General features: G+C 44.1%; 2 protein-coding genes and 1 pseudogene across 3 annotated transcripts; 2 read left to right on the top strand and 1 right to left on the bottom strand.

Annotated features, from left to right (window-relative positions):
- The window catches only part of LOC109758177 (DNA-directed RNA polymerase V subunit 1-like), an 83,590-nt pseudogene extending 78,245 nt beyond the window's left edge, over nucleotides 1-5,345 (bottom strand).
- Nucleotides 5,346-9,277: 3,932 nt separating this feature from the next.
- Nucleotides 9,278-12,239, top strand: LOC109758176 (F-box/LRR-repeat protein 25). Of its 2 annotated transcripts, XM_073500981.1 has the most exons (5): nucleotides 9,278-9,430; nucleotides 9,519-10,167; nucleotides 10,618-10,779; nucleotides 10,866-11,019; nucleotides 11,941-12,239. In XM_073500981.1, the coding sequence occupies exons 2-5, from the start codon at nucleotides 9,550-9,552 to the stop codon at nucleotides 11,952-11,954; spliced, it is 948 nt and encodes a 315-aa protein (XP_073357082.1). In that variant the 5' UTR covers nucleotides 9,278-9,430; nucleotides 9,519-9,549; the 3' UTR covers nucleotides 11,955-12,239. The 2 variants fall into 2 exon arrangements, with proteins under 2 accessions (XP_073357082.1, XP_073357081.1); XM_073500980.1 differs by lacking the exons at nucleotides 10,866-11,019; nucleotides 11,941-12,239 and having other exon boundaries at nucleotides 9,519-10,718.
- Nucleotides 12,240-16,436: 4,197 nt separating this feature from the next.
- LOC109758175 (MEIOTIC F-BOX protein MOF-like) lies at nucleotides 16,437-18,061 on the top strand. Its single transcript, XM_040393346.2, has 3 exons — nucleotides 16,437-17,336; nucleotides 17,538-17,699; nucleotides 17,791-18,061. Exons 1-3 carry the CDS (start codon nucleotides 16,437-16,439, stop codon nucleotides 18,037-18,039), a joined length of 1,311 nt encoding a protein of 436 aa, XP_040249280.2. The 3' UTR covers nucleotides 18,040-18,061.
- The last annotated feature ends 918 nt before the right edge of the window (nucleotides 18,062-18,979 follow it).

The raw sequence follows: 18,979 nt of genomic DNA, 5'->3' as shown, positions 1-18,979 counted from the left end.
ACGCCGTCTTGAACACTGGTTGGTACTCCGCTCCTTGTATCGTACACCACGTACGAAGCGAGTGTATACAACGAAAATAACCTGCAAAGGAGAAGCATTTTTGTCATAAAAACAACATCATTTCTACGTAGCCAAAGCGACCATAGTAAGGTATACGCTCCCACCCTTATTAGCATTTTGTACCTATTTGAAATACCGTCCAGCCAATGACCAAAAATATGGGCAACACTTGTGGGCGGATACAAATTTGACGGTATTTGGATGGCTGACCACGTAGAACGCGCAAACTTACATTGGAAAAAGAGGTCTTTAATTGTCTCATCATGAGTACAAAACAACACTTTTTACTTTCCGACCAGTTGCGTCGTGCGAGATTGTCTTTTGTTAGCACAACTCCCCTACAAAGATACCACGTGAATATTTTAACTTGAAGTGGTACCTTCGCTTTCCAATAGTCTAATAGTAGACCTAAATCTATATTTTTGCCAGTGCATCCACGCGATTTGTTTTATGAGGCAAATGTTTCCACCAAACATTAAGAACATCTACAGCTGGGCGTCTCAAACCACCTCTCATACGCTTGCGGACGCACCCGGTCAATGACCGGACAGGAGAAAGAAGGAAAAAACGTGACCCAACCGGACTCCTCATATCATCCCTATACGTCCAGGCTGTCCGCGAATCCTCATATCCATCTCAAATGTAGGGAGGATATGATCTCGTGGACGCGCCACGGTGCGTCCGGTCCGTCCGCCATGTAGGATGCGGCCCCACCTCGAATCACCTTTTCTCTTTCTTTATTCATTCTTTTCTTTCTCTCTCTTCATCTGCACCAATCATATGCAAGTGACCGGACATATGATGAAGAAAATGAGAAGTGTGGCTGCGTGGATGGACAAATAGGGGCTCAAAACGGACATGTCCAGTCACTAACCATGCACGTCCGCAGGCGTTTAAGGGGTCATATTTGCTATGTCCGATTGTAGATGCTATACTAAAAAATTCTATCATAACATACAAGTATTGGATAATTCAATCCGGAACCCCGAGCTCAGATGCACCCTATGAACAGTAAAATAAAAAATTCAAAAGATGTATGAGTGCGTGATGTTTGTGCCAAATTTCAAAGCATTTGGGCATTTGAACAACTCTCGACGAAAAATACAAAATCAGGTCTAAACAGTACAAAACAGTAAACTTTTTCACAGACCCCATTTTTGTCTTTTTTAACAGCTTCTCATATGTCCAAATGTTCTCAAATTTGGCAAGAAACATCACACATTCAATCATCTTTAACCACAAAAAAATTCAGAAAATTTTGAATTTTTCTAGTATTTTAAATGATTTTACTGTTCATGCCTGAGCCCGGGAGCCAAATCGCTGCTTCCACAAGTATTGCTTCTCTCAATTAGAACATGTTTCTACCACACATTGAATAATGTGAAATGTTTGTAGTCAGCCGGCTGATCTTTCTGGGCGCGTTCACCATCTTCATAACCGTTGGATCTCGTTTGATTAGTTGCCTCAGAAACAACAACTAACCCATATTTCAAGTTTACAACATGACCCCAGTTGCAATTCCTTTGACCGCAACAAGGGGATTGTTGATGATTAGACACAACGCCGCCCACCCCAGACTCGTTCCCCATGATCAGCGGGGATGCCCGGTACTAGATTGGCCCACCTACGTCGTCCTCATGCTGCCCAAGAGCGCATATGCACTCCTCGTCGCCGGATGGAACCGATGGTTGTCGCGCTATCGCCGGATCTGGCTAAGCACAGCCACCCGCGAACGCTCTGTTGCCGGATCTGACTAGGTACTACCACCCACGACATGTCGTCGCTGGATCGGCTCACCTAGGGGCGCCCCTGCTACCATTGCAGCCTCCACGACCGACTTCGGTCGCCATTACCCCGCATCCCTGTTGCAAAATATATTTGCAACAAGACCCATGTTGCAAAAAAAAACTGTAAGAAGAATGTGTTACAAAAACAAATCTGCAACTTGACCTTTGTTGTAATTTTTTCTGCAACGTGACACTTGTTGAAGAAATTTCTTACAACACAACCCGTGTTGCAATGGTAAAATATGACGCTCGCCCACTCAATCTGCCTGATCCGATGGCTCACGAGGACGCGTAGCAGTGCCCTTGAATAATTGGTCGAGGGGAGGAGTACCTTATCATCGATTGAATCCCCTCCAAGGTAGATGGCGATTCGTAGCTAAAAAAAAATATCCCCAATCAATAGTTAAGGACATTTTTTTGACATTCAGCATATTTTGAAATGTATCTAAATTTTTTGGGATAATTCCATAAACAAAATTTTGAAGACAAACGGGGGAGTTTTTTTTTTTGAGCAACTGCATCCTTTATTAAGCGTTCAAACACATGGGGATACAGATGATATCCGGCAAAACACTAAGCCACACATGGCGCCCGGGACTAAGAGAAGTAGCTGCCTTTGCTAAGGCATGGGCCTCCCCATTATGCTTCCTATTTTCATGAAGGAACGTGATATTCTGAAAGCGCGACCTCTGGTGCTTGATGTCTTGCAGGATGGGATAATAGCGACAAGAAACTTCATCTTGTATGTTCAGCACTACCTCTAGGCAATCTGAGGCCACACACACGGATTGGACCTGCAAATCCGATGCAAGCGAGAGGGCCTCGCTACATGCCTTTGCTTCAAGTATTGTTGGATCAAGACGACCTTCATAAATGATGGCCGAAGCACCCAAATAGTTGCCTCCCTTATCCCTGCAAATTACTGCTGACGCAGCACGGTCGCCAACCTTCGAGAAACCTGCATCCACGTTCATCTTGACATCATGGTGCTCGGGTGGAAGCCATCCGATCGGTGACGGGTCCGCGCGCCTTCCATTCATTACATGCAGGTCCCTGGAGATTACATGCAGGTCCTTGGGGCGGGATTTCCTCTCTGGGATCATCTCAAGATCAGCTAGGAACTTGTTGACAAAGATGTGAGTGCTCAGAGGACTCTGGAACTGGTTGTCATGTATAGCTCGGCGTCTCGCCCACCATATAGCCCACATTGTTACCAAGACTCGTGCTAGGTCCGCTGTGGGTAAAGTGTCGACAAGCCAAAGCATCCAGAGCTTTGCGTCTTCCATCCTGTTCGAGATGATAGTCTCTGTAAGGTCCTCATCAGTGAGGGCGCAAACACATCAAGCCATGCGGCAATCAAAAAGAGAATGGCGCCATGTATCCAGTGCCGCATGACAAATGGAGCACTCTGCCGAATCAGCCATACTTCTGTGCTTACGTACCTCTCCTGTAGGGATGGAGCACTTGGCCAATCTCCAAGTGAAGACACGAACTTTCGAAGGTACTGCTGCTCCCCAGAGTTTGGACCAAGACCGACGATCTGCTTCGACGTGCGAGTGTCCCTCATTATGTTCTAGCCAATCTGTGTGTTGCTGTTTAGTAGAGGAGAGCAACTTATACGCAGACCTGACTGTGAAAATGCCCTTGCGTTCATAGTGCCATGACCAGAAATCTTGGCATACCCGAGAGCTGAGAGGGATGTTTAGGATTGCTTCCTTATCCATCGGGTAGAAGTGCTCTTCTAGCACGTCACTTTCCCATGATGAGGTGATGGGATTAATAAGCTCCGAGACCATCTGCGGCGGGTTCGGCGATTTTGGGCACACCGGTCGCAATTTGAAATCTCGTGGTATCCAATTATCTAACCAGATGTTGGTGTCCTCGCTGGATCCAATCCGTTTGACAAGCCTAAGTTTTAATGTGTCTCTGCCTTCCACTAGAGATCGCCAGACTTGTGATGGATTCATGCCCAACTCTGCATCAAGGATCGAAGAGGTAGGGTAATAAACAGCCTTAAGAATCCGGGCACTTAGGGAGTTTGGTTCCTGTAGGAGACGCCATGCTTGCCGCGCAAGCAAGGCAAGATTGAAAAGCTCGATGTCGCGGAATCCCATGCCCCCACGAACTTCGGCTGTGTCATAACTTCCCAGGAGACCCAAGCAGTCTTCCTCTCGCCATTTTTCGCTCCCCACCAGAATTTCCTCAAGATGCCATTGATGTGCTGACACAAGCCGCGGGGTAGCTTGAAGCATGCCATAGAGTATGTAGGGATTTCTTGAGCAACGGACTTGATAAGCACCTCCTTCCCCCAACAGAAAGGGCCTTCTCCATCCAGCCTTGTACTTGCTTCCAAATTCTGTCCTTAAGATACTTGAAGGATCCTTCCTTGGCTCTACCTACATCGGCAGGGAGACCCAGATATTTGTCGGACAGTTTCTCATTTTGGACTTCAAGGACTAGCTTGATCTCTTGTCTCAAGGTTTCCGAGCAGCCCTTGCTGAAAAATATGGAAGATTTGTCCTTGTTGATGCGCTGCCCTGAAGCCGCACAATATCTTTGGAGGAGGCTATCAACTCTGTTTGTCATCTCAGGTGTAGCATTGAAGAATAAAAGACTATCATCGGCAAATAGTAAGTGATTTACCTGAGGGGCGCCAGGTGCCACTATGATTCCATTAATAACCTCATCTGGCAATGTGGATTTCAGAAGACAGGAAAGCCCTTCAGTGGCTAGTAAAAACAAATATGGAAATATAGGACAACCTTGCCTGAGCCCTCGGGATGGTCTGAACTCCTCTTGCTTTCCTCCATTAAAGATGACCAAAAAAGAGACGGACGTGACACACCTCATCACTGTTTGTGTAAAGCGAGGGCTGATCCCCAGTTTGAGCATTACTCTTTCCAAATAACTCCACTAGAGCCTATCATACGCTTTCATCATATCAAGTTTTAAGGCACAAAACCTGTTACCCTTCAGCTTCCTCGTTTTCATATAATGGAGACATTCATAGGCAGATATGAAATTGTCCGTAATAAGACGTCCTGGTACGAATGCTGACTGTTCTTCGGAGATGATATCGGGGAGAATCAGCTTGAGCCGATTAGCCAACGCCTTGGATGCAATCTTGTAGATCACATTACAGAGGCTTATCGGTCGAAATTGTGCTAATTTGTTTGGACTAGCAACCTTGGGAATTAAAACAATGAACGTTTTGTTGATCTCCTCAAGAACGCGAAGCACCATAGTAGTAACCTTATCACCGCACAACTCCCAGTGACGCTGAAAAAGTTGTGCAGGGAAGCCGTCAGGCCCTGGGGCCTTTGTCGGGAACATCTGAAACAAAGCCGCTTTCACCTCGGCGTTGCTATACTGTGCATTGAGGGAGGCGTTCATGGCTGCGTCTTCCCTGGATGGTATGTGAGAGAGGACCTCCTCGATTCCCACTGTATTTTCTGAAGCGTAAAGATTGTTGTAGAAGGATGTAGCCACCTCCGCCATCTCATGCTCCTCCTGGCAGATGGATCCATCAACCCGTTGTAGCTCAGCTATGCGGTTCCTTGCTTTGCGATGAAAAAAATTGGTGTTACTATCTCCCTCCGCAAGCCACTGAATTCGCGCTCTCTGGCGCCACATGATCTCTTCCCTTAGACATAACTCGACCATGCATTTTTCCACCCGTTCCTCCTCAGCCGACGGTCCCATGCGGTTGGGGAGCGAGCGCAGCTCCTCAAGTTGCTTACGTAACCGGCGAAGTTCAGATCGGACTGCACCAAAGGTGGTTCGTCCCCAACTCTGTAGCCTGCCGGCAACCGAGGCCAATTTGTCCGATAATTCAGTGACGGTTTGGGCTCTCCCCGTCGAAGTCCAAGCTTCAGCTAGCACATCTCCGAACCGTGAATCACGCTCCCACATACACCCATAGCGGAACTGTTTTTGCTTTGCACGTATGCTTGTGTCCATCAATTCAGTCTCTAGGAGAATTGGGCAGTGGTCCGATTTTGCTGCGGTAAGATGCTCAAGAGAGGCAAACGGGAATAGAACAGACCAGCAAGACGAGGCCAAAGCTCTGTCTAAGCGAACACGGCAAAAATATCCTCCGACAACTTTCTTCTCCCATGTCCAATCCAGTCCACGGTATCCCAGGTCCGCTAAACCGCACACATCAACAGCTTCTCTGAACGCGTCAATCTGTGAACTGTCACGTTCATTAGAGCCATGTTGCTCCTCGGGCCTCAAGATCTCATTAAAATCACCTATACACATCCATGGAAGGGTGTTCTCTCCCCTTAATCGTTTCACTAGGTAATTGCCCGTGCGTTGCTACGGGTGTAAAAATATTTTGGTTGTTACACACTAATTGTGCAAGCGTGTCCCTTCAGAATCCGCACGCATAAATCATGCTTCGATTTTTCAGGAAAACATTGTAGGCTTTTTCCCTCAAAAGTCCTTCTTCTTCCTCCATCCGCTACCTGTCTCCACAACACAAATATGCCACTGTTAAAAGTGCATCAGGCACCCCTACAAAAGAACACAAAATACAATCTACACATGAGCAATGATGTAAACATATGTAAATTTATGATCTGCAAGAAAATCACTGTGAAAATAACTTGAATGGAATATTGTGGAGACCCTAAGGTGTTGAACTATAAAATGCAAGTTACAACTTTTTTTCGAAAAGGGGGGACTCCCCGGCCTCTGCATCAGAACGATGCATACGGCCACAAATGCAAGTTACAACTGCTCATACACCTACTCTTTTTTTTCACATGAGTATTACTTATATGGATTACAAAAGAAATATTGTTGTAGAAAATGGTCTATTGGGAACTGCTACTAAACTTCAGACATCTTTACTACACCATGAATCTTACACACCAAATACTGCAGGACATAGAACAAGCACACCATCTTGTAATTCTTTAGTTGGAGAGGTGCATGCATGATTAGCCAGCATATATAAAGTCTGCAGGCCATTGAATGTAATGAATTGTGCTCAATGGTGAAGAATCTTGCAGCAAAGTGTTTCCTACTCATACTAAATGACCTATCGAATTCAACGTTGGTGGGTCCACTCGACTAAGGTGTGCTATGTCAATTACAAAATATACTTGTTTTATCCATCGCAATCATCAAAGGTAAACTGATTATTTTTGCGGGTAAAAGCTGAACTGATTTTCAAATATAAGTTAATCTAAAGATTATGTCGTGTTCTCAACTTCTCCCTTCTGGCTCCTTTCTCTTTCTTCCCTTCGGTCCATTGAGTCCCTTCTTCAAAATCACAATGAGTAGCAACAAAAAAATTAGTACATTGCAAAAGCTTATCTTGAGAGAAAATTTATACAAGTAAAATTTAGCAGCTTGACAAAAACTTGCAATCGATATAAAACACTGTGATTTCTGCATAAGAACAATACAAATTATAAATTTTCTTAAAAAACTGACGAAAACACCTTTATTCTATCTCAATGCCCGATGTAAGCCTAAAAGAGTGACAACAAAGAGGTTGATCACATCATGAACTGAAAGCTCTTAACTAAGGCAACATATCCTTTCTCAATATCATAATAATTCCAGCCCTCATCTCCTAAATTCTCAAGCAAGCATTTTCTCCTAAAGAAAAATTGGTGACGAATTTCATACTACAAGTAAATTAGAGAATAGATGAAAGTATCATATGAGAATTACATGTGTGTTTTTAATCGACAAACCCAACTCTAGATGGTTTATACCTGCTGCTGCTCCTTCGATGTCAGCAGCAGCTAAAACATTTACCTTCCTTTGATGTACATATATCAAAGACCCCAGGGCTAAATTTCCTTGTAAAATTTTACAAAGATATAAGCTAAAAACACATGTCGGAGCAAAGAGAGATAATAGAGAGAGGACAGAAAAACAGAATGCAAAGGACTATTTGCAGGGGCATGAAAGGGCTAATAATTCTGCTGTGACAGATCTCGAATAGCTTTGCTTGTACATCCGTACAAGCCCTAAATAAAGCAGAATGCTTACAATTTTGAGCATACAACCAAATTACAACAATTCAGTATCATTATTATAATATAGTTGTGGTTGGTTCAATCAGCAATTCAGTATCATTATGTACTCCCTTCGTCCGGAAATACTTGTCATCAAAATGGATAAAAATGGATGTATCTAGATGTATTTTAGTTCTAGATATATTTCTCTTTACTCATTTTGATGACAAGTATTTTCGGACGGAGGAAGTATTATTGAAGGTGGTAGTACATACAAATTTCCTTTGTAAAATTCTGAATATCTGCACTAATTCAGTTGCACTACTCGACATCCATTGGTTCTGCAAACAGGGTAGTATTTCTTGCATGCAACAGCAGCCGGTTGCCATGAACTCCTGGACTGTTCTAAAAGCCTCTTTGTGCTTCCTCTGCAGAATTCAACGGGGCAACAACAATTAAAATAAAAAGGCACAGAAAAAAAGGAAAATCATGTCCGCTGGCCACGGAAGAAAGTGGACGGTGCTAGGAGACCTCCTGCAGAAGATTAAGGTTTTCGCTAGCCCGCGGAGAAAAACGGAGATGTGATGGAGCTCCTGGCGGAGGTCGTGTCGGACTGATGGGGTTAGATTTCAGGGAGGTGGCATGGTCTGGTGCAGTGCTCACGCGCGCGCTGCTTCAGAGCTCGCAGCGCACACTAACTTGGACCCCGGCAGCCATGGCCTGGCTCTGTCAAGAGGAAGTCACAAAGTTGCTGCTCGTGATGTAGGCAGCGGTTCAATCAGGGGATGACTGAAAGGAGAGCTGCGATCCCGATCTGGCCAGTCTCGGTGGTGCTCGGCAGATCTCGTCCGTCATGTCGGGGGAGAGAGCAGGCACTGGTGGACGACTTGGGTGCCCCTTTCCTTGTCGTGGTTGTGGATCCCTTCAGATCGGGGTCTCCGTCGTCGATCTAGGAAGGATCGCAGGTTGGGGCTGGACGACTGCGCCCCGTGCCGGTAGCTGCTGGTGGTGGTGTTTGGCGGGGGCTGCCACAGCTAGGCAACAGGAACGGGGTAGGGGCGAGGCCACAGATGGGAACCCTACCCGGATAGGGAGGAGGCCGATCTACCCTATAGCTCACGAGATCGGAAGAGAAGGGGGAGGGCGACGCCGGATTCGATGGCGACACATGATCGGTGGCGACGACCATGGGAGGGGTAGCGCCAGGGGAACCGATTGGGGGAGACCGTGGATTCGGGAGCGAGAGGGAGAAAGAGGGAGGGCTGTGGATTCTGTTTGAGTTTTTTTAGTGAAAACCCAACGTGGGAAGAAACGATCGAGTGAGAGGAGGGGTCGACGAAAGGTACGACGTAAGAGGGGAGACGGAACCTTACGTTTGTTTTATAATCGTTTCATGGTATTCCAGGTCTTGTACCGAAGGCTCCTGGGCCGAACGCCCTGGTGAGTGGGGGCCACGCCACTCCCTTACTCCTTTCCTTCGACCGCCTAAAAGGACTACTTGGCGGTCGCCGCTTCGAAAAGAAAGGCGGGGAGTCCAACCTAGGATTCTCGCGGCGGCGGCGACTCGTGACGAGCGGACTTGCCGGGGCGATCCGGCGAGGTGAGGTGAGGCGACGTCGCCATCAGGCATCCATCCGATCCCCGCTCTCTCCACCCACGCCTCGCGTCGTCTTATCCTTCCTTTGCTTCGCAGCGCCGACAACGCCCGCTGCCTACTCGACAAAATGCCTCCTAGAGGGATTCCGCGAAAGAGTGCGCCGCCGGTGACCATCACCGACCAAATCAGCGCCCTCCCCGACCAGATGCTCCACCATGTGCTCTCCTTCCTCCCAGTGCAGGCGGCCGTGCGGACGTGCGTGCTCGCCCGGCGCTGGCGACACCTTTGGAAGTCCACTACGGGCCTGCGCATCGTCGGCCTAGATGAGGACAAGTATGTCAAAGTTCAAGACATCCGGAAGTTCATGAACCATCTGCTGGTCCTGCATGAGCGCACCCACCTAGGCACTGTTGAGATCAAATTCGATCATTATGATGATGATGGTGACGTGCGCTATGTGAACCTATGGACCCGTTTTGCTATGATGTGCAAAGTTCGGGCGCTCACGCTTCATATCCTTGACGATGGTTACCTCGCCCTAGACGACCTGCCTCTTGTCTCTCGGCATCTGGGAACATTGGACCTTCAAAGTGTAGCCCTACGAAAGTCCTTGCTTGATTTTGCTAGCTGTCCAGCATTGAAGGATCTGAAGATGAATGATTGTGAAATCAATGCTGATAGGATATCATCCCGTTCCCTAAAGCATTTGAGCATCACTTTTTGCCGCTCTGACTCAGATTGCCGGGTCCGTATTTCTGCTCCCGGCCTCGTGTCTCTAAAACTAGAAGACTTTATTGGTATGACCCCTTCTCTTGAAGACATGGGTTTGCTAGAAGCTGCCTGTGTGAATCTTGGCAATGGATGCAAAGATGTCTGTTTGAATTATGACTCTGGTGTTTTCTGTGGAGCTAATGATTATACATGTAAGAATTGTGTTCCTATTAGTGATGACTGCAGCAGCAATTGTGTGCTTCTGGGTGGTATCTCAAGTGCTAAACACCTCAAGTTGATGTCTGAAATAGGAAAGCTATGTCACTTGTCTTGTAACTCTTTCATAGTTAACCCTTTTTTTGTGTCGCACTATCTACGTATTTAGTAAGTTATGTATCACCTCCAATTGAGGGTTCTTAGATCATGATCTCACATTCTCCGTTAGGATTACTTAATTTGTTTACCTTTTGTATTTTCTACCCAGTTCGTTTTCACAAGAGATCTGGAACACTGCCCTGCATTTAGTAAGTTAAAGACATTAGTACTCAATGAGTATTGGTGTGAGGCTCCTGACTTGGATCCACTGGCATGCATTCTGAAAAATTCGCCAGTTCTAGAGAAGCTCACTCTTCAACTATTTTCTGAGGTATTAAACTTATAAATGGACAATTGCTGCGCTGTTAAAGTTATTATCAGTTATCCATATTTGTTGAATGTTTATGCTTGTCTTAGGGACCAAATCATGAAGTGGAAATGGAAGGAAGCTACTGTTGCATGGAGAGACCGTCTGCAATATCAGAGCACCTTAACATAGTTGAAGTCAAGTGTAATGTGGTCGACAAGAGGATTCTCAAAATTTTGAGGTTCCTGTGTGCATTTAACATACGTAAGCTAACTAATGGCACTTTGCATATACTCCGTATTGTGAAATTAGCTTCCATATGTCAGAAAGAAACTAATAGAGCAAGCAGTGAATAAGAAAATCATGGAATATGTAGGAACCGTTTGTAGGGTGCCAAATTGTTTGAGGCAATGCAAAATCTGGACCGCATCTGGTGACTCACAAAAGGGAAAACCAATATAATCCATTTTGTTGGCAAAGGATATTTCATCTAACCGTGTCACGGCAGAAACAATAAGTGTAACAGAACATGTGGTCTTGTTGATTAGTTCTGGTCTTGTGGGCACTGGCACAAATGTCTGAATTGATTGGTTCAGGGTAGTGAAGTATCTTCACGTGTTGCTTAGCTCTGAATTGTAACTCAAATGTTTGCGGTAAAACAATATTTGACTCGTTGTGTTTTTGAATAGTAGGTACTAGTGAATAGCAATTTTTATTGCCTCGATAAATATAAGCAGTTGTTGCACTTATGGGCTAAATTATTCAGCGCCCGATTTGCTTGTGATTCATCACTTTGTTCCTAGGAAGTCTTAATAGTCCACATAAGATTTTCTTGAGAAACAAAAGTCTGTTCATAAGCATGTCTAGGACTAGTAGTGTATGCCGTAATTTCTTATTTCACAATCCCCTTGCCACGAAATTGCTAATGACATTTTCCGCATTCCAATTGGGGAGCAGTTTAACCAGATGTTTTACTGTTAGATTATCAGCTAAGAAATGGCCGTATCAAATATAATCAAAGTTTGTCCCCAAATCCATATTAAGATAAGTTGCACCTGGTAAAGTGAATCTCCATACTTTCTGAACTCTGTTCTGGTATCTTAATTTTCATAGTCAAGTAACTGGGCGTTTTTTTACTTCTGCAGATACAACAAACTCTTACATTATCTTTTCATTTCTGTACAGGATTCAATTTCTAGCAAAGGTGAGAAGACTTGGTTTGACGGTTCATATGCCATGACTTGACTATTCAGAAATGCAACGCTTAAGCATATATGTGGCAAGAGTGTTTCCATCTTCGTGTCTTTGTGCGCATCATATCTGAGTTCTTTCCGTGTATAGTCCGCAGTATACAGCCTATGAACTTTATACCGCCCAGTTGGTTGTGGGGCTTGGTTTCCTATTACAGTTTTGGTTCATGCTGAATTTATTCAGCTCTTCGACTGGCCAGTGCTAGCTTAGCGTTTCTTTTCGGCTTTGGTGCATTAACTTGTTCTGTTATGGTGTGATCCTTTTATTTTATCTCCCTGTTAAGATCTTTATGTTTGGAATAGCGAAACATGGCGTGTTCATTTACAGATATTGCAGTTTTTGGCTGGGCGCCATCGATCCGGATGTTTGTTCCATGTTCTGCACACCTAGGCAGAGAAAACTGAAAATGAAATGCGGCAGCTCTGAACATATGTTACCAGCAATGGGAGGGATATCCGCCCAGCAGTTGCTGCTCTCAGACTAGCCGTCCATTCTGGAATCAAATGGTCCAATTCGGTTGCTGCAACCATACTGTTTCTCCACACTATTGACGTCGGTGGTGTCACGGTCTCAGTTGTCCCCAATGGCGGCCTAGGCAAGTAGACAGTGCATTGGCCTCTCACGATCAACCGCGGGCGATAGCTACTAGTCTTCGCCTCCTCACGCCCATATCCCGAATGTTTGCTGCAGTAATAGCAAGCTACGTCTAATAAACCTCTGTAGCTCATCTTCAGGAAGATCACACCTGCAACAACTTTTAGCAATATGAATTGAGTAATTACCTGCTCGCATACCAATAGGAAGAGCAGTCTCCATGCAAATGTTTGGATTCTAGGGTCCAAAGTCTTTGAGTTCTCAGACCTGCTTTAAAATGTTAGAAACCAGCATAGGAGGAGGTGTGGGCTAGTTGTTGGGACTTGGGAGTGATCTGAAGGTCCTGAAAGCTGGGTACTGCATTTGCCTGTAGGAGTTAAGTCCCAACAGAGGATATCTGACTCTGTCATCCCGAATTATTGGAGTGTTCAAAATTGTAGAAGTAGTAGGCTGAGCAAACAGCGGATTAATGGGAGCATGGTTGCAATTTTTCTGATTATGAAGCCATGAATCTTTCACCATGGCAGGATAAACAAACTGGGATGTTGAATAATCAAATGATTGTACACTTCTGACCATGAAGAGCACCAAGGGGTGCTCCACACAGATATATTGCCTTGGGTGAGTTCATAAGAGCAATGAATTTTAAGCTTAGGCATAACTTTAAGAAGAGAGGTCCAAAAACCTGATTTTGGTACAGAAGAGCTGGTCAACCAAATAGAAGAATTAGGGAAGTATAAGGCCTTAAGGATGCACTGAAGATGAGACGAAGGGGCTTCAACAATTCTCCAAGCGACATTAAGAGTTAAAGCTTGATTCATTGCAAGTTCCTAATCCCCAGGCACCCCTCTTTCTTTTGAAGTGTGGATGTCTTTCCAAGCTTTGAGACAAAGAGCTTTAGAGGTAGAAATATCTTTGATCCTAGTCCACCAAAAGGTTGTAATGATGTTTCCAAGCTTTGAGACAAAGAGCTTTAGAGGTAGAAATATCTTTGATCCTAGTCCACCAAAAGGTTGTAATGATGGCAGTAAGCTTAGCTATGAACTTCTTGGAAAGCATAATGTTGGCCATGTAATATATAGGCATAGAGGAAAGCATGTGCTGCACAAAACGTTTTGGGGTAGCTACCGCCACAGCCCTCGACATTGGTGATAGGATCTATAGGCTACCGTCATGACTGTTGGCTGTAGACTTCTGCCACATCAATGTGGTTAGTGGTCTTGGTCCAAGGGCTACCACCATTGACTATGGCGGTAGCTTGTCTACCCTACGTCGCTGCGTGTGGCGATAGAAAAAAGTCAAATCTTGAAATATATTAGAAACTAGGGTGATTTGTTACTGATATTGTCACTAAAGGTCAAAGCAGTGATTTTGGCCTCACACAAGCCAAACATCCGGAGCGCACCAAGGCCCTTGTGTCTCTGAGCTGAGTGTAGCCGAAGACCACACCAAGTATTCGAAGCACGCCAATGAGCAAAGGCAGCCTGCGCTAAGCGCTGCCATCGAAGACCGGAGCGCCACAAGGTCCAAACGCCGCATTGCCTCTGCAGCCACAACGACTGCCATCGCCGCGAAGCCAGGGCTGCCGCCCACAAGCTGGACCGCCATTTTTTGCCGTTGCCAGTCGAGCAACCCCTCTGTCACCGTTCGCTACATGAGCTTATCTTGGCAGCGTCATTCGGGAAGGATAGGAGGTGGAGAAGAGGGGTGGCGGCTCCCGAGCTGCCATGAAGGCGATGCACGTGACATGGGAAAGGAAGACCGTGCATTTTAATGGACTTCTTCTTTTGCTTGGTATGTGTGTCCTTGGCGAAGACATCTTGACAGTGAGCACGATGCCACAAAATAAACATACCACACCCCTTGTGTCTGTATTGGTATGGTACCTGTGGCCAACTTAGCCATGATCGGTGAGCATATGGTGTTTTCGTCTAGGAGATCATTGGCTCTCGGATTTGGTGGATTGATGTATAGTGCTTTAGCCTATTTTTCATGGTGGTGGTATTGATGATGGTATCCGGCGTGTTTTGGTTAGAGATTCTCCCATTTCATCATCTCTAGTGTTAAAGGGGCTGGTGTTTGTATGTTACCTAATGAGGTTTTGTCCCCCGCTCCGGTTTGGAAACCATGTTCTGCGTTAACTCAATCAAATCTTACCAAAATTATGCGCTGCATGAACTCAATAAAATCTTACCAAAATCATGCCCTACATTAACTCAATATTTTTTTTACCAAAATCATGCCCTGCATAAACTCAATCAAATTTTACCAAAATCATGCGCTGCATTAAGTCAATCAAATCAAATATAATTATTACCAAAATCTCAACTAAATCAAAACTTTATTTGCCTACCTACCCATTCCCAAATCAAATCAAATCTTACCGAAAACGCAACTAAATCAAAAACTATTTTCTTGCCTTCTCTACACACACTCAAATCAAATCAAATATTACCAAAATCTCGAATATGGTGGGTGTAACGTATATATGGGACATGATTGGTGTTGAACCAATAGAATATGTATATCCCCGTTACAATGCACGGGCAATTTTTTTATGAGTAGCTAGTTATTAGAGATGATGACTTTAAAGAACTTTGATGTAACTTTTAGTTTTATAACAAAAAAAATTTGTTACTTTTTTTGTTTATTAAATTTAGTGTATTTCACTTAGTACTTAATAAATCAGATGTTTGCTAAAAAATAAACTTATTTTGTCGTTGATCGTGACCAAATTTTAGGAAAAAAATATAGCCCAAAGATAATCCTCAAGCAATGTGGGTTCTAGGGAGAGTGGGGCCAACAAACCTCCAAATAAGTAATGTATCCCTTTGAGCATTTGTATATGAAATAAAAGTTTTCCTAAAATGAACTAAAGGTGGGTTGTTTATCACAAAGGAAAAAAAATCAGCCAATACACAGTGTTCCACGCCCATGCAACTAGGCAATTTGTTCATAATTCCAAACTAAGCATCTCAAACTCATGGTCCTTTTGGACTGATTTTATAATGTGGTGATCTTCTAAACATGGCATCACTTGTATACGAAACAAAAACTTAAAATATTCATGTTGGTCACCCTTATAAAAAAAGGTTCAAATATTCTTGATCATGATTATATATTTGCTTTAATGATATGACTCTTATGCGTCCAAATTCAAAATATTCGTGCAGAATAAATGTCCATGTATATAAAATTTTCCATGTTTTTGGAAAAAGAAGGTTGTTGTATGAAAAGTAAAAAAACATAAAGACTTTGTGATGGGAACAATTTTCAGTAAAATCCTCGAACAATATTAGAACCAGCTATGAACAAATTTATTCAGAAAGAAGAATAGTTGTGATGAAACAAGAAACATCTCGTGAACATTTATTTCGGCCCGTGGAAAAAATATTTCGGGTAACGGGATCATTTTTAGCACTAAGTTGAACAATTATTGCAACCAGCTACGGACAATATGTTTTATGAAATGGCTAAAATTATAAAATAAAAAATTGAACGATAAAGATTTAGGAAAATGAACTAATGAAGACAGACAGAAAGAAAAATATTTAAAAAGCTTGCCGAAGAAAACGAATCGAACGTTTTGGAGATGGGCTGGCCCATGAGGCGGGTGGTTTTCCGTTCCTATATAGCCTTTCTCCTGGAGCCCAGCCTCCCTTTGAAGGTGAGGTGAGGCGGGTCCGCCCATCTTCCGATTCTCCTGGCGGCGGCGACTTACCGGCGAGGTGAGGGTGAGGCGGCTCCGCCGCAAGTCATGCATCTGTCCATCTCATCCCATTTTCTCCGCCCTGCCGCCGTCTGATCCTTTCTTGCCTCGCAGCGCCGACGACGTAATGACTCCTAGGAAGAAGCGCAAGAGTGCGCCGCCGGTGCCCGTGACCGTGAGCGCCGCCGACCGCATCGGCGCCCTCCCCGACATTCTCCTCCAGCACGTGCTCTCCTTCCTCCCGGCGCAGGAGTCCGTCCGGACGTGCGTGCTCTCCCGGCGCTGGCGCCACCTTTGGAAGTCCACGAGAGCCCTGCGCATCGTCGGCCTCGACAGCCGGGAGCCTGCCAGCGTCGAGGACCTCCGGGTGTTCGTGGACCATCTGCTGATGCTGCGCGACCGCACCGACCTAGAAAGTGTCGAGATGAGATTCCATAGTTGCTCCGAAGGCGAGGTGCCCTATGTGAGCCTATGGACCCGTTTCGCCCTCATGTGCAAAGTTCGGGCGCTCGCCGTTGAAATCTCTCATGCATATTTCTACCCGGACGACCTGCTTCTTGCCTCTCGGTACCTGAAAACACTGGACCTTTATGGTCTAGGCCTGCAGAAGGCATTTCTTGATTTTGCTGGCTGTCCAGCGTTGGAGGATCTGAAGATGAGTGAGTGTAACATCTCTGTCGATAGGATGTCATCACCTTCCCTGAAGCATTTGAGCATCACTGGTTGCCTCTCCGATTTGCGTGCCCGGCTCCGCATTTCTACTCCGGGCCTTGTCTCTTTGAAGCTCGATGACTTTTTCGGTAAAACCCCTTTCCTTGAAAACATGGAGTTGCTACAGATCGCATGTGTGAATCTTGGCAAAAGCTTCAGTGATGTCTGTATGAATTATAACTCCGGTGTCTTCTGTGGAGATAATAAGAATGGATGTGTCAATTGTCTTTCACATAACGATGGCAGCAGCGGTTGCGTGCTTCTGGGTGGGATCTCAAGTGCTAAACATCTTGAATTGATATCTGAATCGAGCAAGGTATGACACTTTGTCTTTAACTCCTTTATTTATGGTTATACCTCTTTTGTGTTCCACTATCTATATCAGTTATGGAAAATCGGAGATAAACAAATTACATATGCATCACCACTAAGCTGGGTGTCTTAGATGTGAATGTGATCATATCACATTCTCAGTAAGGATTACTTGATTCAGTTACTTTTTGTATTTTCTTTCCAGTTCATTTTCACAAGAGATTTGAAATGCTGCCCTACATTTAGTAAGTTAAAGACTTTATTACTCAATGAGTACTGGTGCGAGGCTCCGGACTTGGATCCACTAGCTTGCATTCTGAAAAATTCACCAGTTCTAGAGAAGCTCACTCTTCAACTTTTTTCAAAGGTATAAATCTTTTAACTAGATAACTGTTGCAGTGTTAAAAGTTATTATCGGTTATCTATCTTGGTTCAATGTTTTTTCTTAATGACAATAGGGACCAACTCATAAAGTGGAAATGAAAGGAAGCTACAGTCGAATGGAGGGACCATCTGCAATATCAGAGCACCTTAACATAGTTGAAGTCAAGTGTAATGTGGTCGACGAGAAGATTCTCAAAGTCTTGAAGTTCTTATCTGCATTTAACATACGTAAGCTAACTAATGACTCTTTACATGATCTCTATGTGCTTAAATTAGCTTTCATATGTGGGAATGAAACTAATAAGAAAGCCGGTAGTAAATAGAAAACAAATTATGTATGAAAACAGTTTGTAGGGATCTATTATTATTTAGTATACTGTTAAGACGATAGAATACGAACGGCTGAGATACACTAGTATAAAATTCCGATATTGTACGGTTAGGAACTCACAGCACGTAAATCTAATTGGCTAGAAATAATTCAGTCGGCCCATTGTTGGATCCGGATGGCACTTGTAATGTAAGCCAAGACCAATTAGCTTACGGTAGGATGAGACCTACATAGACACTAACTGGATCAGTTTAGTTATTACTACTGGATCCTTCCCAATTTAAGTAGTACTCGGCTTCTTCAAACTGAATAGATTAGGTAATAAATAACCAATTGCACGCACGTACGTGGTAGATCCATACGAAAAATTGCCTTGTTATTTTTTATGAATGCACTATATATATATGAGAAAAATGTGCAAACTACAATATCATAATTAGTTTTTCTTGTGAATATCATAATTAGTTTTATGGGAAAAAAACCTACACAGTCAAAAGTTGCGGGTACATATGTTAGGCTGAAAAGTCAAATTATATTTATTCTATAGAACAGAAAGATCAACATGGCTTCTTTAAACGGCAATAATGTAAATTACAACACACAATAATTCGAGGGAAAAAAGGATCTGCACGGCTTATTTTTTGACTACCAACCGATAAGATGAGATACGTAGTGGCGGAGAAAATAATTTCAACATAACATCTGCTTGTTCCTTCTGCTAATAAAAAGTTAGGGAACATTTTTTAGTTGTATCAAGATGCATGTGTTTGAAACAATAAGAAAAGAGTTCAGTACAATGAAGACCAGCATAAAAAATCATGGATTTGGTTGCTAATAGAGTCCATGGAGCGATGACATAAATATCGTGTAAATAATGCATGAGATAGCACAGGAAGAATCTATGGGTTCATGCCAATGTCATGTGTATGCAA

The sequence above is a fragment of the Aegilops tauschii genome, chromosome 6, assembly GCF_002575655.3.
Source record: "Aegilops tauschii subsp. strangulata cultivar AL8/78 chromosome 6, Aet v6.0, whole genome shotgun sequence".
NCBI lineage: Eukaryota > Viridiplantae > Streptophyta > Magnoliopsida > Poales > Poaceae > Aegilops > Aegilops tauschii.
The sequence above is the reverse complement of the archived record's forward strand: the minus strand, read 5'-3'. Positions and strand labels throughout refer to the sequence as shown.

Bases quoted from the DNA above. Each gene is read 5' to 3' on its own strand.
- LOC109758176 (XM_073500980.1), top strand. From the start codon at position 9,550: ATGCCTCCTAGAGGGATTCCGCGAAAGAGTGCGCCGCCGGTGACCATC.
- LOC109758175 (XM_040393346.2), top strand. From the start codon at position 16,437: ATGACTCCTAGGAAGAAGCGCAAGAGTGCGCCGCCGGTGCCCGTGACC. The intron at 17,337-17,537 runs GTATGACACTTT...TTTTCTTTCCAG, and splicing joins TGATATCTGAATCGAGCAAG to TTCATTTTCACAAGAGATTT. The intron at 17,700-17,790 runs GTATAAATCTTT...TAATGACAATAG, and splicing joins CTCTTCAACTTTTTTCAAAG to GGACCAACTCATAAAGTGGA.